The 16,954-nt window shown below is 43.1% G+C and overlaps 1 protein-coding gene across 3 annotated transcripts; it reads right to left on the reverse strand.

Moving 5' to 3' along the window:
• Positions 1 to 928: 928 nt before the first annotated feature.
• Positions 929 to 16,158, reverse strand: DUS1L (dihydrouridine synthase 1 like). 3 transcript variants are annotated; one of them, XM_033076670.2, is made up of 13 exons: positions 15,800 to 16,114; positions 12,245 to 12,353; positions 11,318 to 11,368; positions 9,511 to 9,623; positions 8,693 to 8,775; positions 8,426 to 8,529; positions 7,346 to 7,490; positions 6,653 to 6,749; positions 6,210 to 6,298; positions 5,258 to 5,424; positions 4,650 to 4,687; positions 1,608 to 1,683; positions 929 to 1,279 (listed from the first exon to the last, which is right to left on the reverse strand). In XM_033076670.2, the coding sequence occupies exons 1-13, from the start codon at positions 16,034 to 16,036 to the stop codon at positions 1,128 to 1,130; spliced, it is 1,461 nt and encodes a 486-aa protein (XP_032932561.1). In that variant the 5' UTR covers positions 16,037 to 16,114; the 3' UTR covers positions 929 to 1,127. The 3 variants fall into 3 exon arrangements, with proteins under 3 accessions (XP_032932561.1, XP_032932560.1, XP_032932562.1); XM_033076669.2 differs by having other exon boundaries at positions 1,187 to 1,683; positions 15,800 to 16,158; XM_033076671.2 differs by having other exon boundaries at positions 1,187 to 1,683; positions 9,511 to 9,563.
• Between the last annotated feature and the right edge of the window lie 796 nt (positions 16,159 to 16,954).

The following is a 16,954-nucleotide window of genomic DNA, read 5'->3' on the forward strand; positions in this document are numbered from 1 at the left end:
ACACTGGTGATTCTGTGATGAGACTGTATTTGTGAGAGGAAGGTGTGATAAAAATCTCTCTGTGTGGGTAAGAAGATAAGCCAAATCTCTCAGCCCCAGGTCTCTTGTGCTGGAACCAGCTGTTTCATCTTTGCAGACTTTGAGCAGAATGACTGAGCTTTCTGATTTTTTTGAGAAACCTTAAATGGGAAGAAGTCAATTAAACAGTTTGAAATTCTAGGATCATGAATATTTAGGTTTACTAGAGGAGAGGGCAACAGACCAAGAAACTCAGAATACTTGACAGGTTTAACATGTATGCCTGTGCAAGGGAAGAAGTGGACTATTTCCACAGGAGGTGGGAGAGGTGGTTTCAAGTTCCCATCTTTAAAAAAGGCATGTGTAGGACCTGCATCTTGTTTTGTCACATGCCTCTCAGAATTGATCACACGTGAAGGACAAATGTCCACATAATGGAGTATGAGCCCTTGAGCAGGGAAATGTTCGTGGATTTGGTTCCAACTTCCCACATTTTTAGACAACCCTCTCTGTTAAAATAGAGATTTCATCCTGCCCCAATCTTTGGCTCATGGAAGACTGTTAAGTTTCATCATACTGTAAGAAACTAATAATTGTTAATGTGGATATATAGCAAAATCTTAGTTTTACACTCACATTTTCCAAGTACTGCTGCTTTTCTTTCTGCATTAAAAATGTGGCCTACTAAAACACTAACACATTTGACACATTTTCTGTTAGTGAGGAAGTCACTAACATTGCTATTTTTGGCATACCAGAAGGCTGTTCTAATACAATCAATTTAGGCCCCAATATTAAAAACACAACGTGAATGGTTAATGAGCACACAGGAGGCAGAGTGTAATGACAGCTTACAGAAATTGCCTCCACCCAAAAATGCAGCATTTTCAGTCTTTCAAATACAGCATAAGACATTTAATTGCATCTCTTTTATTTCAAATGGAGGATAATTCCCTGAGTAAGCAGTTTTTTACTTAAATAAAACTTTTCCGGAAATTAATAGTGTGGAACAAGTTCACACAGCTGACAATGAGCTGGAGATGACACATTCTTTGGCCCAGGGAAGTAGTGGTCTGGCAGGAGCTCTTGGACTGTTCATTTCCAAAGCTTCACCCTGTACTGTCACCAGCCTCCTTCAGCACTGCCCTCTCCCCCACCTCTGCATCTCCTCTCTGACTGATCTCTGGGGTTTGAATTCCTCTTTGACTGTGCTGCCATGAAAGGGACTTTTCATACTTGGTCTTAAAAAGTAATCCATGACCTGAAAAAGCAAAAGGGGAAAAAACCCCAAACCAAAATCCTGTAATGAGATGACTACAGTGGTAAACAGAATTATTCCTTATAAAAATGGCTCTTCACAGACTGGAAACTGCATCCCAGAAGCAGAAGCAATGACATATAGAGAAGGAAGAGCAGTCTTTTAAAATGGTGCTATAAACTTTTAGATAGCATGTAGGATTTTAGGTAGTATGTTGATTTTAACACCCACCCACTCCCCCATAACCCCAAGATTAAAGCAATGAATATACTGTATATAAAATGGGAGATGGATGAGATGTTTGCTAGGTAAGGCCAGACTGTCCACTTACCTGGACAATCTGCTACCTCCTTGAATGCTCTTTTCTTACAGCATCCTCGGCACATATTAAACACACATTTATTGCCCTGGGTTGGGATAAAAGGATAAAGAAACTTGTGTCAGTGAAAATAAAATTATTACTGTTTACTATAATAAGTAACAATACAGCTCTGCACTTTCAGATCATTGGAAAAAAACCATGTTCTCAGCCTAATGAAGATGATGGAGTTGATGTCATATTGGGAGCTATCCACATAAAGAACAACAAAACCCTAAGCAAACCCTAACCAAAAAAAATCCACATTCAACTTGTGCAACCTCCATAGCTTGTTGGGCAGCCCGAGTTACCCACCACAAGCAGGCACATGCCATAAGCACTCTGGAACAAGCATGAACATGTTTGGTGCTGGTCAGCTTGCTCTAGCTCTCTGCAACATCAAACACAGTGCTACCATCTGCAGCTATGCCTAAAATATGTTCCCACCAGAATTACTTCTCTACTTGCATCTTAAAATACACCTGCATATTTATTAAAGTATAATGTATGACCCTTAGGGGACAGCAGCAGCTGAGTCTTGGCTAATTGATGATGTGGCAATACGATCCTGGGTCTCTGGGGTACTTTGCTCACACACATTTTAGAAAAGGGGGTTGATGTTCTTTAGCGTGGTTCCCTCCACTCCAGTCAGAAAATGCTTCATGTTTAGGGACGCTTTAGTTTAATTCCTTCTCCTTCTTCTTCTCCATAATCCCACCCTCCCACCCTATTTCATGACATAGCTCAGAAACACATAATCTAGGAAAAAAAAAAATACAGGCCTAATCAGAAGATTAAGAGCTACCTGCAACATTACAGTGATGCAAGAGCAAAACAAAAATAAGTCTAAGCCCTGGTGCAGACAATCCTGGTTTATGCACCAAGTGATGGATGTCACGTGGATTAGCTATGAAACAGGATGGCTTCGAAAGCAGGCCAGCCCAATGCTCAATGCTTTCCCAATAATGAACACAGCAAAAAAAATCCCTTTTTTTTTCAATAGCTGCAGGTTCAAATTGAGCCCAGCTGGCAGCCACTGCTTCGCTGCAGTAACACTGTTACGACACAGAGCAACATCAGATGCTTGTGTTGCAGGCTCCCCTCCCCCTGATGTGTAATGGTAATTTTTAAGGTAGAACACAAAATTACTTATTTCTTACACCCTGCTTTATAGCTATATTAGCAGCAATAAATACACTTTGCTCACACAGCTCAGCAACACCACCCTGTCAAGCAAAAAACTGTGTTCCCCAAGGAAAAAATAAACAAGCAAAAGCAAAATGAACTCTTTGCGAATATAAAAATATTTGAAATTTCAATACAGAACCTGTAAAACCAGCTGCCTCATTTTGCATTGCTAATAGTGAAAGGCAATGTTAATCTGCTGCATAGGCAGGACTGAGGATGAGAAGATGCTTATGCTTGTTTTGATAAAGGCAGAGATCTAAACACAACAGAAACCAGAGCTGCAGGTGCTGCCTGACACTGCAGGCTGAACTGCGATGACATTTCAAGTATTTTTATTAGTACACTAGAAACCACACCAGTTATTCAATTTTTCACATTGCAGAAAAACTCTACCTATCACTAACTATAGTTAAGAGGGGTTTGTTTTTCATTTCATAGTAAAATATGCAGGTCATGCGTATTCCACGTGTGGAAGTCTGGAGATTTGTTTCCAAGATATCTTGGGAAGTTCAATTAACTCAACTGTCATAGCTATAAATAAATACCCTCAGCAGCAGCAGAACTGCACTTTTTTGGAAAGGAAGGCAAATTCTCTCAAAAAACCTATGTATGTTCAGAATTTTTGTGCAACACCTTCAACCTCAGAGATCAGTTACAGTTACTGGTTAAAAAGCTTTCGCCCAGGTGTGGACTTTCCTCCACACACACACTTATCAGAAGGACTTGGCATGCACCTGTGTGACTGGGCACTGGCACGCACCTACCTTAGGATTTGGAATAACATAACAGAATCATAGAATAGTTTGGGTTAGAAGGAGCCTTTAGAGGTCATCTACTCCAGCCCCCTGCAAAGAGCAGGGACATTTTTAACTAGACCAGGTTGCTTGGAGCCCTGTCCACCCTGACCTTGAATGTTTCCAGGAATTGGGCATCCACAACCTCTCTAGGCAACCTGGGCCACTGCTTCACCATAAAAGTTACTTCTAATCCAAGGCATATCTAGTTTGGATCCACTCACTCCTTGTCCTACTGCAACAGGCCCTGCTAAAAAGTCCATTGCTGTCTTTCTTTTAAGTTCCCTTCAGGCACTGGAAGGGGCAGTGAGGCTCCCCAGAGGCTTCTCTTCACCAGGCTGAACATCTTCCAGTGTCTCAGCCTGTCTCCACAGCAGAGGGACTCCATTCCCTAATCATCTTTGCATGGGGCCTGCCCTAAAAGCTCTGTGTGTCTCCTGTACCACGGGCCCCAGAGCTGGACGCAGTACGCCAGGTGGGGGTCTCAGCAGAGTAAAGGCAGAGAATCCCCCCGCCCTTGACCTGCTGCCCATGCTGCTTTTGATGCAGCCTAGAACACAGGTGTTTTCTGGGCTGTGAGTATGCATTGCTGAGTCATGACCAGCCTCTCATTCAACAGCACCCCAAAGTCTTGGGCAGGGCTGCTCTCAATCTGTTCATCCCCCCAGCCTGGATTTGATACCATGATTGCCCTGACCCAAGTGCAGAATCTTGCACTTGACCTTGTTAAACCTCAGAGGTTCCCACAGGCCACTGCTTGAGCTTGTCCAGGTCCCTCTGCGTGGCCCTGTCCCTCAGGTGTGCCATCACTCCACTCAGCTTGACGTCATCTGCAAATGTGCTGAGGACACCCTTGCTCCCACTGTCCACACCAGTGATGGAGACACGGAGCAGTGCTGGTCCCAGTGCAGACCCCTGAGACACACCATGTGCCCCCTATTCCCCGTCCAGACATTGTGCGACTGATCCCTACGGGGTCATTTAATTTCCACTTAAAGGAAATGTTTTTATGGACACTTGTACTGTAACTTACCTTAGGGTTTCCACATTGATCACATTTTGCATATTTGGCTGAGAGAGAAAGAGAGAGAGAGAGAGAAAAAGCTGATCCAATTGATTGAATACAATGGTATTTTTATGTGGAAGAAATGTTTAAAAAACACCAGAAAGGCTTGGTGCTTTTCTAGCCAGAGAGTATTTTTGAAATAAAAATACAGTACCTCAAATAACAGTGCAAAGGTAAAAATACTTTGAATTTTCAAGTGCCTCTATGCTAAAATCTAAACACTGAAAATTTTAACTCTCAAGTCATGCGTAAAACAGGAAGACATCAGCTTGAAATTCATACAAAAATTTCCATTTCAAATGCTAGTGACAGTTGCAGTTTAGTTTGTAAACTATTTTGATCTTAAAAGGATGGTTAGAGAGAATCAGTCACCTACTACGTTGATCCTTGTTTCCTTTACTGGTGAACATTATTTGAATCATGTTGCCCACTACTGAAATTTCAATAGCAACAATTTCCCCTCTTTTTCAAGAAATTTCTACAAGTTCACAAGCCAGAAAAATTCTTAGTGGCAAGTTATGTCAAAGGTGGCATCAGCAACTCTTCATACATTTATGCAAATAAACGGAACTTACGTTTTAAAGATGGATCAAAGCTTTTATTTGGATTTCTTAACTTCTTTTTTTGTTTATTCTTTGACAGAAGCTCAGAATTTCCATCTTCCTCTTCTTCCAGAGCACGTTTCCCTCGCACACCTTTTTCAGTTCCACTCTCTCCATTCTCCCTGCATCTCTCCTTTGGCCTGAAACAGTGAATTTTGTCATAAGTTGGCTGGAAGGATGAAGTAGCTGCTCCCTGATCATTATTTTGGTTTACAGAAATTTGGGTAAACCATAAGCCTTTCTGTCATGGATACAATGAAGTGTCAGTTGCCCTCAGAAATGGGATAGAAAAACCTGGCTTTTTTGGTTAACACTGACAGTTAATAACAGACACACTTATCAGATATATCAGTTGGAAAGCCAATTAAAGTTGGTCAACTAAAGGTTTAACTTAAGTATTTTTAAAGTATTTACTTAAGAAGTATTAATCTTGACACACGTGTTCTCTTCTTCAGCCCAATTTTCAGCAGACGAGGAATAAACTATCTGCAAAGTTTGTCCATACATTACAAGCATCCTTTACAGAATACAATTTAGTTCTTATCTTTGCTACCATAGCAGTTACCAGCAACATTCATGTTGCATGTAACAATCAAGCACTGTCAGGTAGCATATTCACTGCACATCACATTCTTCTTCTGAGCTGCAGTGGGATTCCTGATTTTTACATTCCAGAGAGAGAGAAATTTGAGGAGGATCCACAGAAGATACAAAAAATGAACCAAGTCCCCACAAACAAAGCAATAACTAGGAAGCAACCAAACTAGAATAAAAAATAATCCGAAGTCTTCAGTCTTGACTTTTTTTTTTTTTTTTTTTTTTAATGTAAGCTCCTAGAACAGACTCAGTGGATCAATGGCTGATACTGACAGTATGGGTGGGAAAGGCCTATGAGTATCTCTAAGTATCAAAATAGGTAACTCACCCTGGCCTGATGTATGGTTGACAGATCCAGTGGAAAAAAGGCAACCCTTCTTTTGGCTTTTCTCCTTCTTTCTGATTAGCTATTTCTTCCTGCAGCATAGAGTTACAGTCAGTCTTCTTGGAGTTATAAGAATATACACCAAATAACACTTCAAACTCCAGGAAATCACAAACTGAAATTTAAGCTAACAATTATTGACAGTTACATATAGGCATAAAAAGCATCTACTAAGACAGATGAACTGAAGCATATTTGTAACTTCTAAATCAACTTTATTCCACATAAAGTTGTCCAGGCTGAAGGGGAAGCTACTGTAGTAAGCTAGCAATATCAAGGTTAGTCCCAGAGAAGTGACTAATGGATGTCAACTCTATGACATACTTGGTACATTCCCACCAAGTGCAGGCAGTGCTGTTCTGGGAGATTAGGGCCCATCTTGGTACCTGGCATCGCAGTTTCAGCTCCCTGTTGACATCTATGATGCCCTCTAGAGTCTTCACTTTTGCCAATTCTTCACGCAGCTGCTGGTAAACTTGAAGCCTGAGGCAAATCCCAAACATCAAGTTATATCTAGACTGCGATCAACTAAAAATAATTGTATAAAAGCATTTTATACACCTTTCCTGATTCACTTGCCTTTGGCAGAAGCTTATGTTCTTCTTTGTAAGTCCAGAGAAAAGCACACATGTCTCTTCCAGATAAATACTTGGCAGACAACCAAGGCACCTTGACATAAGCTAACATGAATGTACAGTGCATCAGCTGCTTCTCAGCAACTGCCCATAACCATGCTCTTACTCTACAATAAATGCAACAGCACTTTGCCTCACAATGAACAAACAGATAATTAACTTGTGTTTGCCATGAAGTGTGTGTGTGCATATGGGCAATTACCACATTGCAACTGGTGTGCTGTGAGCTCCCACCCTGGCTGATCTTGTTCACTCCCCTTGCCCTGTTTCCCAGATAAGAAATTAAGGGTAATGGCCTCAGTCCACACCCTCTCCAGCTAGGTCCAGGAAAGAAAACTTTGCAGCATACTCATTCTGGTCAAACAAATCCTTGTCCAGAAAATCCAGACACTTGCTAAGCAGGATGAGCCCTGAAAACATTAAGAGTTCTGTGGTGATACTCACGTGTGATGCCAGAGCTTGAAGAGATGAGCCCTAACGTATGACAATGGACAAGGGTACTTCCGCACTATCTCCAGATACTCCTCAGCCATCTCCCACACCAATGGGTTCCGGCCCTCAAACAAAGCTGGGTTATGAAGATTACCTTCTAGGGAACAAAAAGAAATACTCATTTCAGGATTGAAACAAAGGCCAAAATCTCTGCTCTGGAGTTTTATCATTTCTTTTGTGATTCTACAGCCACAGCCACCACTCATGTACTCTCAAGAAGAACACAGGGTCTGTAAAACTCTAGCCTGATTTTGGGATACTACATTTCACTATACAATTCCTAACTGTGCCAAACAGCTCATATCTAATTAAAATACAGTTTCTAAAAAGGCATCTAACCTTGACACAAAGATAGTAAACCAATTAATAAATAGAGAAATCACTCCTTTTGTTGCCCAATGGTTAAATACTGAAATGACAGCTATCTTGCCTTATGTCTGTATTGATATTTGTCTGGCCCGAGTTCACAAATACAGCTTCTCACTGTGCTTTTTTCTACTGGCTTCACAAGCCTTTTGTTAACCAGTATTTTCAAAAACCAAGATTCTATAACCCTTCTTTAACTGTGTGAATGATTAAAAACTCTTTCTGATGCCTATCCTAGCTCTTCCTGTAGGAAGTTATGACAATTCTTTTTTGTCCCAACCCGATATGGAGCACCTGCAGGAATATTAATCCACAGATGGACTTAGTTCATCTAGAACCATTAAAAAACTTCCATTGATTAACCGATGTCACAAAAATATTCCAGGACAACAGGAGCCCCATATGCCTTTGTCAAGTAGTTAGATTTGAGCTCAGTGAGTCAATGGTACTGCAAGTCCGACATAACAGTTCTTTACAAATCTTAAGTGATTCCTGGTCCTGGTATGAGATGGCCAGTATAAGACGAGGGAGAATGGCCACTCAGCTGTCAAGCAAAGCTGTTCACCAAGTCAATCTGACATAAGTTTTTAATCAATGTATACGGGGCTGTTAAGGGACTAAGAAACAATTCATATTCTCATCTGAGTAAAAGTTCATTTTCCTTACCTGCACTCATGACGCCATGTACTCCTGTCTTACGAATGCATTCTTCCACATCACTGAGACACTGGATGTTTCCATTTGCAAATACAGGAATGTTTACAGCTTTTCTATACCAATGAAAAAAAGAGATGCATAAAATTGGGAATTAGAGTCAACCCAGATTTTCTCCTCCTGTCACACAAATTTGTTTGCTCTTCAATGCCATGGTACACTCTGTTTAAAATCCAGAGTGCCAGCAGGAATCCACTAAGACTGGTACTGCTCACTAACCTTACAGCTTGAATGTGCTCCCAAGATGCCACGCCAGCAAGTGGTCCTTTCTGTTCTTTAGTACGGCCATGCACAGTCAGCAGCTGGAACACAAAATTACATTTACTTTCCACGTGCATGAACCACTGGAATAAATCCACTGAAAAAAATTTCCTTTCACTCCTACACTTCATGGGTGCTACTTCAACATAGGGTGTGCAGGGAGTTTAGCAACACAGAAAGATATCAGCAGCTCACCTACGGTGGCATGGTCTTAAGCTCCTTTCATCTTGCTATTTCATGGCATGGCAAGATTCTATCACCGGAGAATCTACAGATTTCCTTTTGCACTGGATTCCATTTGTGATTCACTGTGGAATTTGTGATATATTGATCTAGCTTTCTTCTCAGCAGAAGGTTCAAATATTGTCAGTACTGTCTCTAACTATAGACAATCTCTTCCAATTCAATTGGAGTTAAATCCTAGAAGATTGCCTATTTCTTCTAGTGATACCTTTTGATACCCTTTTTCTTCTACACTACTGCGGATTTCATGCATTCACACTGCCTCCTGCAGCACTATATGAAGATTGAGATGCTCAACCACAGTGAAGGATGCTGCACAGTGCAGTGATTAAGAGAGGCTAAAATCATTGTGTCTTCTGTACCACACTACTGACCTAGGACTAGGACTGCTAATGCTCAGAATCTGTCTGCATCCTGTTTGCCCTATCTGCAAAATAATGCAACCTATTAATCTCTACAGTATACCAAGAACTGATACTTTACACGAAGATATGTGTCCAGTGCAAGAGTAGAGGGAGCAGCTGCCTTCTTACCTGGCAGCCAGCTTTCTCCAGCATCTGTGCATACTTCACTGTCTTGTCAATGTCTGGGAAAACGCGGATTTTGCATGTGATGGGAACAGAGAGCTTCTCGTTAGCCAGTAAAACTGAGAAAGATTGAAAAGACAGGTAAGTGGGCTGCACAATGCTATGAAAAATGTCTGCTCTCCTCAAGATCTGATACTGGGTGTGGTATGGAAAAAGTCTGAGAAGTTACTGCTATGCAGTCCTCACAGCTTCAAAAATCAGCAGTGTCCTCTGCAATCCTTACTGCATAGTTTAGTAAGGTAAGAGTAACACACGTGAAGCACAAAATCTGCATCCTAACAAGGTGGCATAAAATAGTCACCCATTTAATAGCCCTAACACTTCCACTGCATTAAGCCTTCACTTTCAAAGACCACCCCCTCAAAACTTAATTAAGATACAAGTTTATTATCATCAGGCTATTGTACTCCTCCAACATTAACACTTGCTTGTCTACCTTTGCCACTAAAAGGTGCTTTGCCTCCTTGCAAACTATCACCAAAATAATAATTTTAAGTAAAGTCTAATCCATGGGAAGCAGAGTCTTATCAAGTGAGGTAGGCTGTGGATGCAATCAAGTAGTAAATGTTGGTTATAGAGTCAGGGTGAAATCTAGGACAACATGGTAAACTCCCATGTTACACAGTACATGGAATCACAAAAATACCAAAACACCAAAATACCAAAAAGAGAGCTAACATAGACAGCCAACTGGAAAATACTGAATAATGCTGTGTCTGAAATTCTCTTTTCTTACAGAGTTTGGATATACAATGTAGAAAGCCACCCGCTGTCTTCTAATTCAAATCCTACAAGCTCTAATGATAGGTACTTCCCATCAGCCTTTCAAAGGAGCAAGCAAGGTGTGTACAGGTGCAAGCAGAAAAGAGTGCTCCACCATTTTAAAGGCGGTTGGGGAAAGAAGGAGCAAGAGGCCAGCCTAACACAACTTTCTTACTAGACAGTCTGGGTTCTCACCCAACTAGATGATCTGGGTTCTCTTCACACCTTGAGGCTATTCTGACTTGCATATTTCTGAATAGCCACATTACATGCTGGGCAAGGAAGCACTGTCTTATTTTCCAGGGTCTCAGCAGTGCCTTTGTACCAAACATCACTCAAGATTCTGCAGACCACTGGGAATGCAAACAGAAATAAGGCTCTCTAACATCATGGTTCCAACATTTGCTTTGAAGTGGGATGAAGGCACATTCTCAGTTCTAGAAGATGACCAAAACCTTGATTTTTATATCAGTTACAAATATATTTCTTAAAAAAATATACTGCTCACAACAGCTACTGATAGCCTGAAGATAACCTGCACAGATTAGGAGAAGAAAGGCATAATTTGCTATACTCTGGACAGAAAAAGTACAGTCAATCAGAAAAGGGCAACAGCGCCTTGAAGCAGCAACGTGACTCTCAGCACCTGAGAACTTCAAGTGAAAAAGTAAGGCACTGGGACTTCTACTGTTTCTAGAGCTGGAGAGCCACTAAGCTATCATATGAGACTGGAACTTAATTGACTCATTTTCACCTGAAGTCTATTTCTGGTACAAAAGTCTTTCAGCAGATCTAGTGTGAGTTTGCAGTGGGATACCACCAAGTATCTTGAGGGTGACACTGGAATACAGTATGATATTTAAAAAATAAATAAAATACAAACAAACAAAAAAATGCAACAGACCCTTCAAAACCCAAATACAACTTTACCCCAAATCCCTAAACCTCCTCTTGATAATTAGTTCATCCTATTCCCTCTCTAAATACTTACTCATTCTCTGAAGAAGATCCCACTCCTCTTGCAGAAATGCTCCATAGTGACCTATGATAAAATAGCATATGACAGACTTGTGCAGAACAGTAAGATCCTGAAGCACAGTTTTTATAAACTCTCACAAAGATCCAAACACTCATATGCCTCAGAATTGCTCTGTCCTGCCCCAGCTGGAAGAGTGGGATCATTCTGTTCTCCCTGCCACCCTAGATTTACAGGATAAACAAGGAATCCCCACACTGGTACCTTCACTGGTACTCCCCCAAGGCTGCTGTGTTGATATTGGCAGCTCAAAGTCCAACTTCTAAGGGTTTATACCAGACATTTAATAAATCCCATTAGGGTAACAGATGATCAGAGCGAAAGAGCTATTTGCACCACTAATCATTTCCTAATAGTCTTTGAAAGATATTTTAGAAGAAGAATGGGCAGTTACTGAACGAATATTTTCTCAACATCTTAACGGATATAAAATTTTCAAACACTGGTTCTGATTTTCAAACATGCAGTATCTAAGGGATTCAGCAGGTGTCATCCTCTTCTACATTATTGTGAAAAAACTCTGTGCAAGTATCAGGGAAATAGGAGATCCTAAGTGTCTGAATGATGCAATTTTAAGTGCAGTTTTTCAAAAAATAGGCTGTTTGAGTAAAACTCAGAAAGAAAATCAAGCTCTTACTAAAAATAATGTTTCTGAAGGATATTCTAGACACAGGAGCTGTCACTTAAAAGAAATTAGAATTAATTATATCTAATTTTTGCTTTAGGTACTACAGACCATTACCTCCTACATTGGGTGTAACTAAGTCTGACTTCAGTAGTACTGCAGCCCCTCCCCAAGGCTCGATATTTTACTGCCAACATTCACATTTGAAACACCATTTGCCATTTCTCTGCTTACCCAGGGTTCAGATTTGCACATACCTCTCTTTGCAATCATTTGGGGGCAACCCAAATTTAGGTCTATGGCATCACAGTAATCCTGAGCCAACAGTGCTGCTTGGACAAACACTTCAGGATCATTGGCACAGAACTGTGAAAACCAAAGAGAAGTGGAATAATCAGGAATAGTTTTCTTCAAGTACTGACAAAATGTTATGGTGTAGTTATGAAGCAACTACCAACTACAGACAACAGGCAAATATGCAGTTAATATACCAAACACTATTTCTCAAAACAATCAAGGGAAGCCATGTGATGTAAACTTTTTGGATTTCAGCAATGCATTTAATACTGTTTCTCACAGGATGGTTCTGGACAAAATGTCCAACCCACAGCTGGATAAACATATTTTGTGATGGGTGAACAACTGGAGTTCAACACATGAGTCAAGTGCAAAGGGTTACAGTGACTGGGATGATATTAGGCTAGTCGTGACTAGGGTTCCGCAGCGCTCCATCATAGATGGAGCCAGAGCTCTTTAACAGCTTCATAAATGACTCGTTACCTTGCTGACATTTGTAACCTTGCTGAGGATACTAAATTGGGAGGAGCTGTCCACGCCCTGGGAGGCACAGAGGCCCTGCAGAGAGACCTGACAATCAGAGGGCAAGGGAATCACCGACCATATGAAGTTTAACAAAGAAAAGCAGCCTATTCTGAACCTGGGACAGGGTGACTCTGCATGTATGGACAGACAGGGGAACAAAAGGCTGGAGAACAGTGCTGCAGGAAGGGACCTGGGGGTCCTGGTTGATGGCAAGTTGAATACAAGTCAGCAGGGCCCTGGCAGCCAGGAAGGCCAGCTGTGTCCTGGGGGAGCAGCAGGTCCGGCTGGGCTGGGGAAGGGATTATCCCGCTCTGCTCCGCACTGGGGCTGCATCACCTCCTGCCCTGAGGACAGTTTGGGACACCATAATATAAGAAAGATCCAAAGCTATTAGAGAGTGTCCAAAGGAGCTTACAAAGATGGTGAAAGGTCTGGAGGGGCAATATGAGGTGTGGCTGAGGTCACTCAGCTTGTTCAGGATAGAGAAGAAGAGACAGAGGGGAGGGAGACTCCGTAGAAGTCTGAAACTTCCTCACAAAGGGCAGGGACAGCTCCGATCTCTGCCCTCTGTGACCAGTGACAGGACTGAGGGAATAGCAGGGGCTGTGTCAGAAGAGGTTTCGGATGGACACCAGGAAAAGGCTCTTCCCCAGAGGGTGGTAAGGCACTGAAAAAGGCTCTTAAGGGCAGTGGTCATGGCCCTAAACCTGCCAGAGCTCAAGGAGCATTTGGACAACACTGGTAGGATTCTGGTGGCTGCTCTGTGCAGGAGATGGACTTTGTGAATCTCTTACAACTGAGGATATTCTATGATTCTATGAAAAACAAAAACCTCCAAACAAAATCTATGACACTTACCAGCTAAAGATCCTCAACCTTCAAACTATAAAATGAGAAAGATGAGCATTCAAGAGGCAAAGAAATATCAGATGAATATTTTACATGTGGTACCCAAGAATAAGTGGAAACAGCTCTTAAAATCCTCAGCAGAACAAACTGCTATAGCATTTTAATACAGAAAGATGGTGCTTAAAAAAGGAGTTACCCATAATGTCTCTGGGCCTTGAGACAGCCCAAACTTTGTAGATATCAATAAGCACAACTGCCTGTAAAATGAATTCCCATGGAATGTGAAACAGACACATGGGCTATAGTCAAATGCTCAGTCTTAAGTGAATATAATTAATATTACATTTAAAGCACAGTGCAAAAAGCGAATTAATAAAATAGGTTAATCTGAAGCTTTTTTGTTGAAGAGGACAGAGACAGACTATTCTTGTTTATGCTTTTAAACAGATTTTCTAAAATTCATTTTTCACAAAAACCAATGCCTTCATGTGTTAACATAAACTTGAAACAAAATTTAAACACTTCTGAGCAGGTGTTATTTAAACCCTACAGAGCTACATAAAATTATTACTTACACCAATTAAAATAATCATTTGCTTTCTCTGAGATGACTGAAACCTCCAACCATGCCATATAATGAGAATGCTAGCACAGTAAACAAAGTCCTTAGAGCAGGTTGAGCTCAGATGTACCTCTGCCTAATCTAATTCTGAGACTCTGTGACCAAATTGGTAAGGACTGCTGCACAAGATCAATCCAAAGATTAGTTATTTCTGTACTTTATGTCCAATAGTGACCAGTGGGAAGAAGGGTAACACAGCAAGCTTACAGCAACTGTTCCTTTCAGGTAGTGTCACCCAGAACACACAGCTTACTGAGCTGAAGATCGGTGACACAGCTTTCTAAGATAATTTGAATTTCTACCACTTGTGTTTTTCTATGTCAAAAGAAACTATCTCACACAGAAGAAAAATGTACAAGATGCATTTGGTTAGAGCATGGTGCTAATAAAACTAAGGTTGTGAGTTCTATCCCTGTATAGGGTTGTGGACTTGTGTGTCCCTTCCAATTCAGAATATTCCATGATTCTATGAAAGCTGGACTGAGACAGAAAAACCAAAATGTTTAAAGAACAGTAGAAGCTGAAAAATTGTCTTTACAGAGTTTGGAAGCAGAGGGTGTGTTTGTAGCACCTAAAGACCCTCAAGTGTTTTCCTTCATTTGCTTTCTAAACTCATGTAATGTTTCAGAATCCAGTACAACCCACAGCAACGAATTCTGCAGTTTATAACTACCACTACGCTTACTTGTTTCCCATGCATCATCTTCAAGCCAGTAATACTTCCACAGGCTTCTCTTATCTCTCCCCTCAATGAAGGGAGACACTTCTTTTCCAGAGCAAAGAGTCCTCATCCATTTAACTGCTCCGTATGTGGAAATCAGTCACTCCTCTGCTCATGACAACTGCCTTTCACTGCATTATCCTCCAGCTCCACAAGCCACTTTCCCTCTTTGGGATAGAGTGAAGGACCTGAACATGACACAGTAGTCCAGAAGCAGAAGCAATACATGCTTTAAAATCTGTCCTATCTTCCTTGCACCCTTTCTCTATAGTTAAACACTGAGCTCAGGGTTTCAGAAAACTATTCAAAAAGCTCTGATACTCCTTGAGTGGTATCAGACACAGGACACACCCTGACTCTACAAGACCAGCTCTGATCTGTTTCTCAAGATGAGGTGCAGGGGACTGAAACTTTTTGAGAAGTCCAGTGCTCCAGGTCCCTGTGGCTAACACAGCAAATCTGCTAAACATAGGATAAACAGAAAAACGTACATCTTCATGAGCTAATTCCTGTCAGTGGTATTTAGATGAAGAAAACGAGATTTCTGTCATCCTATATAACCACATTAAAATGTGGATGAGGCTGACTACCTTCAACTCACGCATATTTGGGAAACGCATGGATTTATTAGCACAAGCGAGGTGGACGGCGCGGGTGCGTTTGGCAGTGCTGACTTGCGTCCTCAACGTTACCCAAGAACGGCCCCGCAAGGTGAGCCCAAGGAAGCTCCTCCCGGCAGCCGCCGCCGGGGCTGGGGCTGGGGCTGACAGGGCGAGCCGGGGCGGGGGCCGCGCTCACCTGCACGATGAGCGGGCGGTCCTCGGGACAGGCCTCGCCGTAGAGGTTCTCGCGGCGGTAGTTGGCATCCCTGAGGAAGACCTGTGCGTGGAGCATCGGTGTGTAGCAGAGCTGGGCACCGTGGCGGCGGCTCAGCAGCCTCCAGGCCAGCTCGCTCTGGTCCACCATGGGCGCCACCACGTAGTGGGCGCTCCGCAGCGTCTCCCTCCAGAAGGCTTCCCCGCGCAGCTTCGGCATCTCCCGCCCACTCGCCCGTGCAGCGTTGCGGCAGCTGCCACTCCGCACCGCCGCCCCGGGGCTCGCGGCCTGACGCCCGCCGGCTGCCGCGACCGCTGAGCCCGGGCCGGGTACCGGCGCAGCCGGACGGTGCCACCGCCATCTCGCTCCGGCCGGCTCAGCGGTGCAGCCGCGCGCAGTCCCCTCCAGAAACTGCGGCGCTGCCAGCAGGGGCCGCGCGCGGGAGAGGGGCCCAGGGCCCCGCGCTGCCCGGGTCGCCTGAGGGGCGGCTGAGGGGCGGCTGAGGGGCGGCTGCCGGACGGCTGAGGGGCGGCTGAGGGGCGGCTGCCGGACGGCTGAGGGGCGGCTGCCGGGGCGCCGTGCGTGGGCGGTCTCCCCCCAGGTGCCGCGGCGGCGCAGGGAGCGCCGGCCCTCGGCCCGGGCGGCAGCAGCTGCCGTTCTTTGTCCCCGAGCCTGGCGTCTTTAAGCGTTTGGGCCTCCGCAGCAGCCGGTGCCGAGGGGAAGCGCCGTGACGAAGTATTTCAAGAGCTCGGATAAAGTGAGAGGCCTGTCCTGTCCTTGGTCGGGGTAGAGAGGTGAAAATGGTCCACCTGACTGAACCAAATAAAACAGCATCCATGACAAGATCTGTTCATTCTGCACCATTGTATAAAGCTACTGACCATCACCAGGATGAACACAGTAGAGGATTTCTGCTTCTCTCGGCCGATACCTTCCAGCATATAAAAAATTGCTCCATCTCTACTCCAGTCAAAACAGCAATGTAACTTGAGTTACAAGACTATTCTAAATATACCAGCCTTTACACCCCTGCTATCTGCACTCCCCTTTACTGTGATGCAGCTGCTCCTGGGGTATTTTTTTTTTCTTTTGACCTTGATTTGCAGGCATAATGTCTGGTAACTTGTTTTAAGTGCA

The sequence above is a fragment of the Catharus ustulatus genome, chromosome 20 (assembly GCF_009819885.2).
Source record: "Catharus ustulatus isolate bCatUst1 chromosome 20, bCatUst1.pri.v2, whole genome shotgun sequence".
Taxonomy (NCBI): Eukaryota; Metazoa; Chordata; class Aves; order Passeriformes; family Turdidae; genus Catharus; species Catharus ustulatus.

Coding starts and splice junctions, on each gene's coding strand:
- DUS1L (XM_033076669.2), bottom strand. CDS start 16,036: ATGCCGAAGCTGCGCGGGGAAGCCTTCTGGAGGGAGACGCTGCGGAGC. Junction 11,369..12,244: donor CCAAATGATTGCAAAGAGAG/GTATGTGCAAAT, acceptor ATTTTATCATAG/GTCACTATGGAGCATTTCTG. Junction 5,425..6,209: donor CAACCATACATCAGGCCAGG/GTGAGTTACCTA, acceptor TCACTGTTTCAG/GCCAAAGGAGAGATGCAGGG.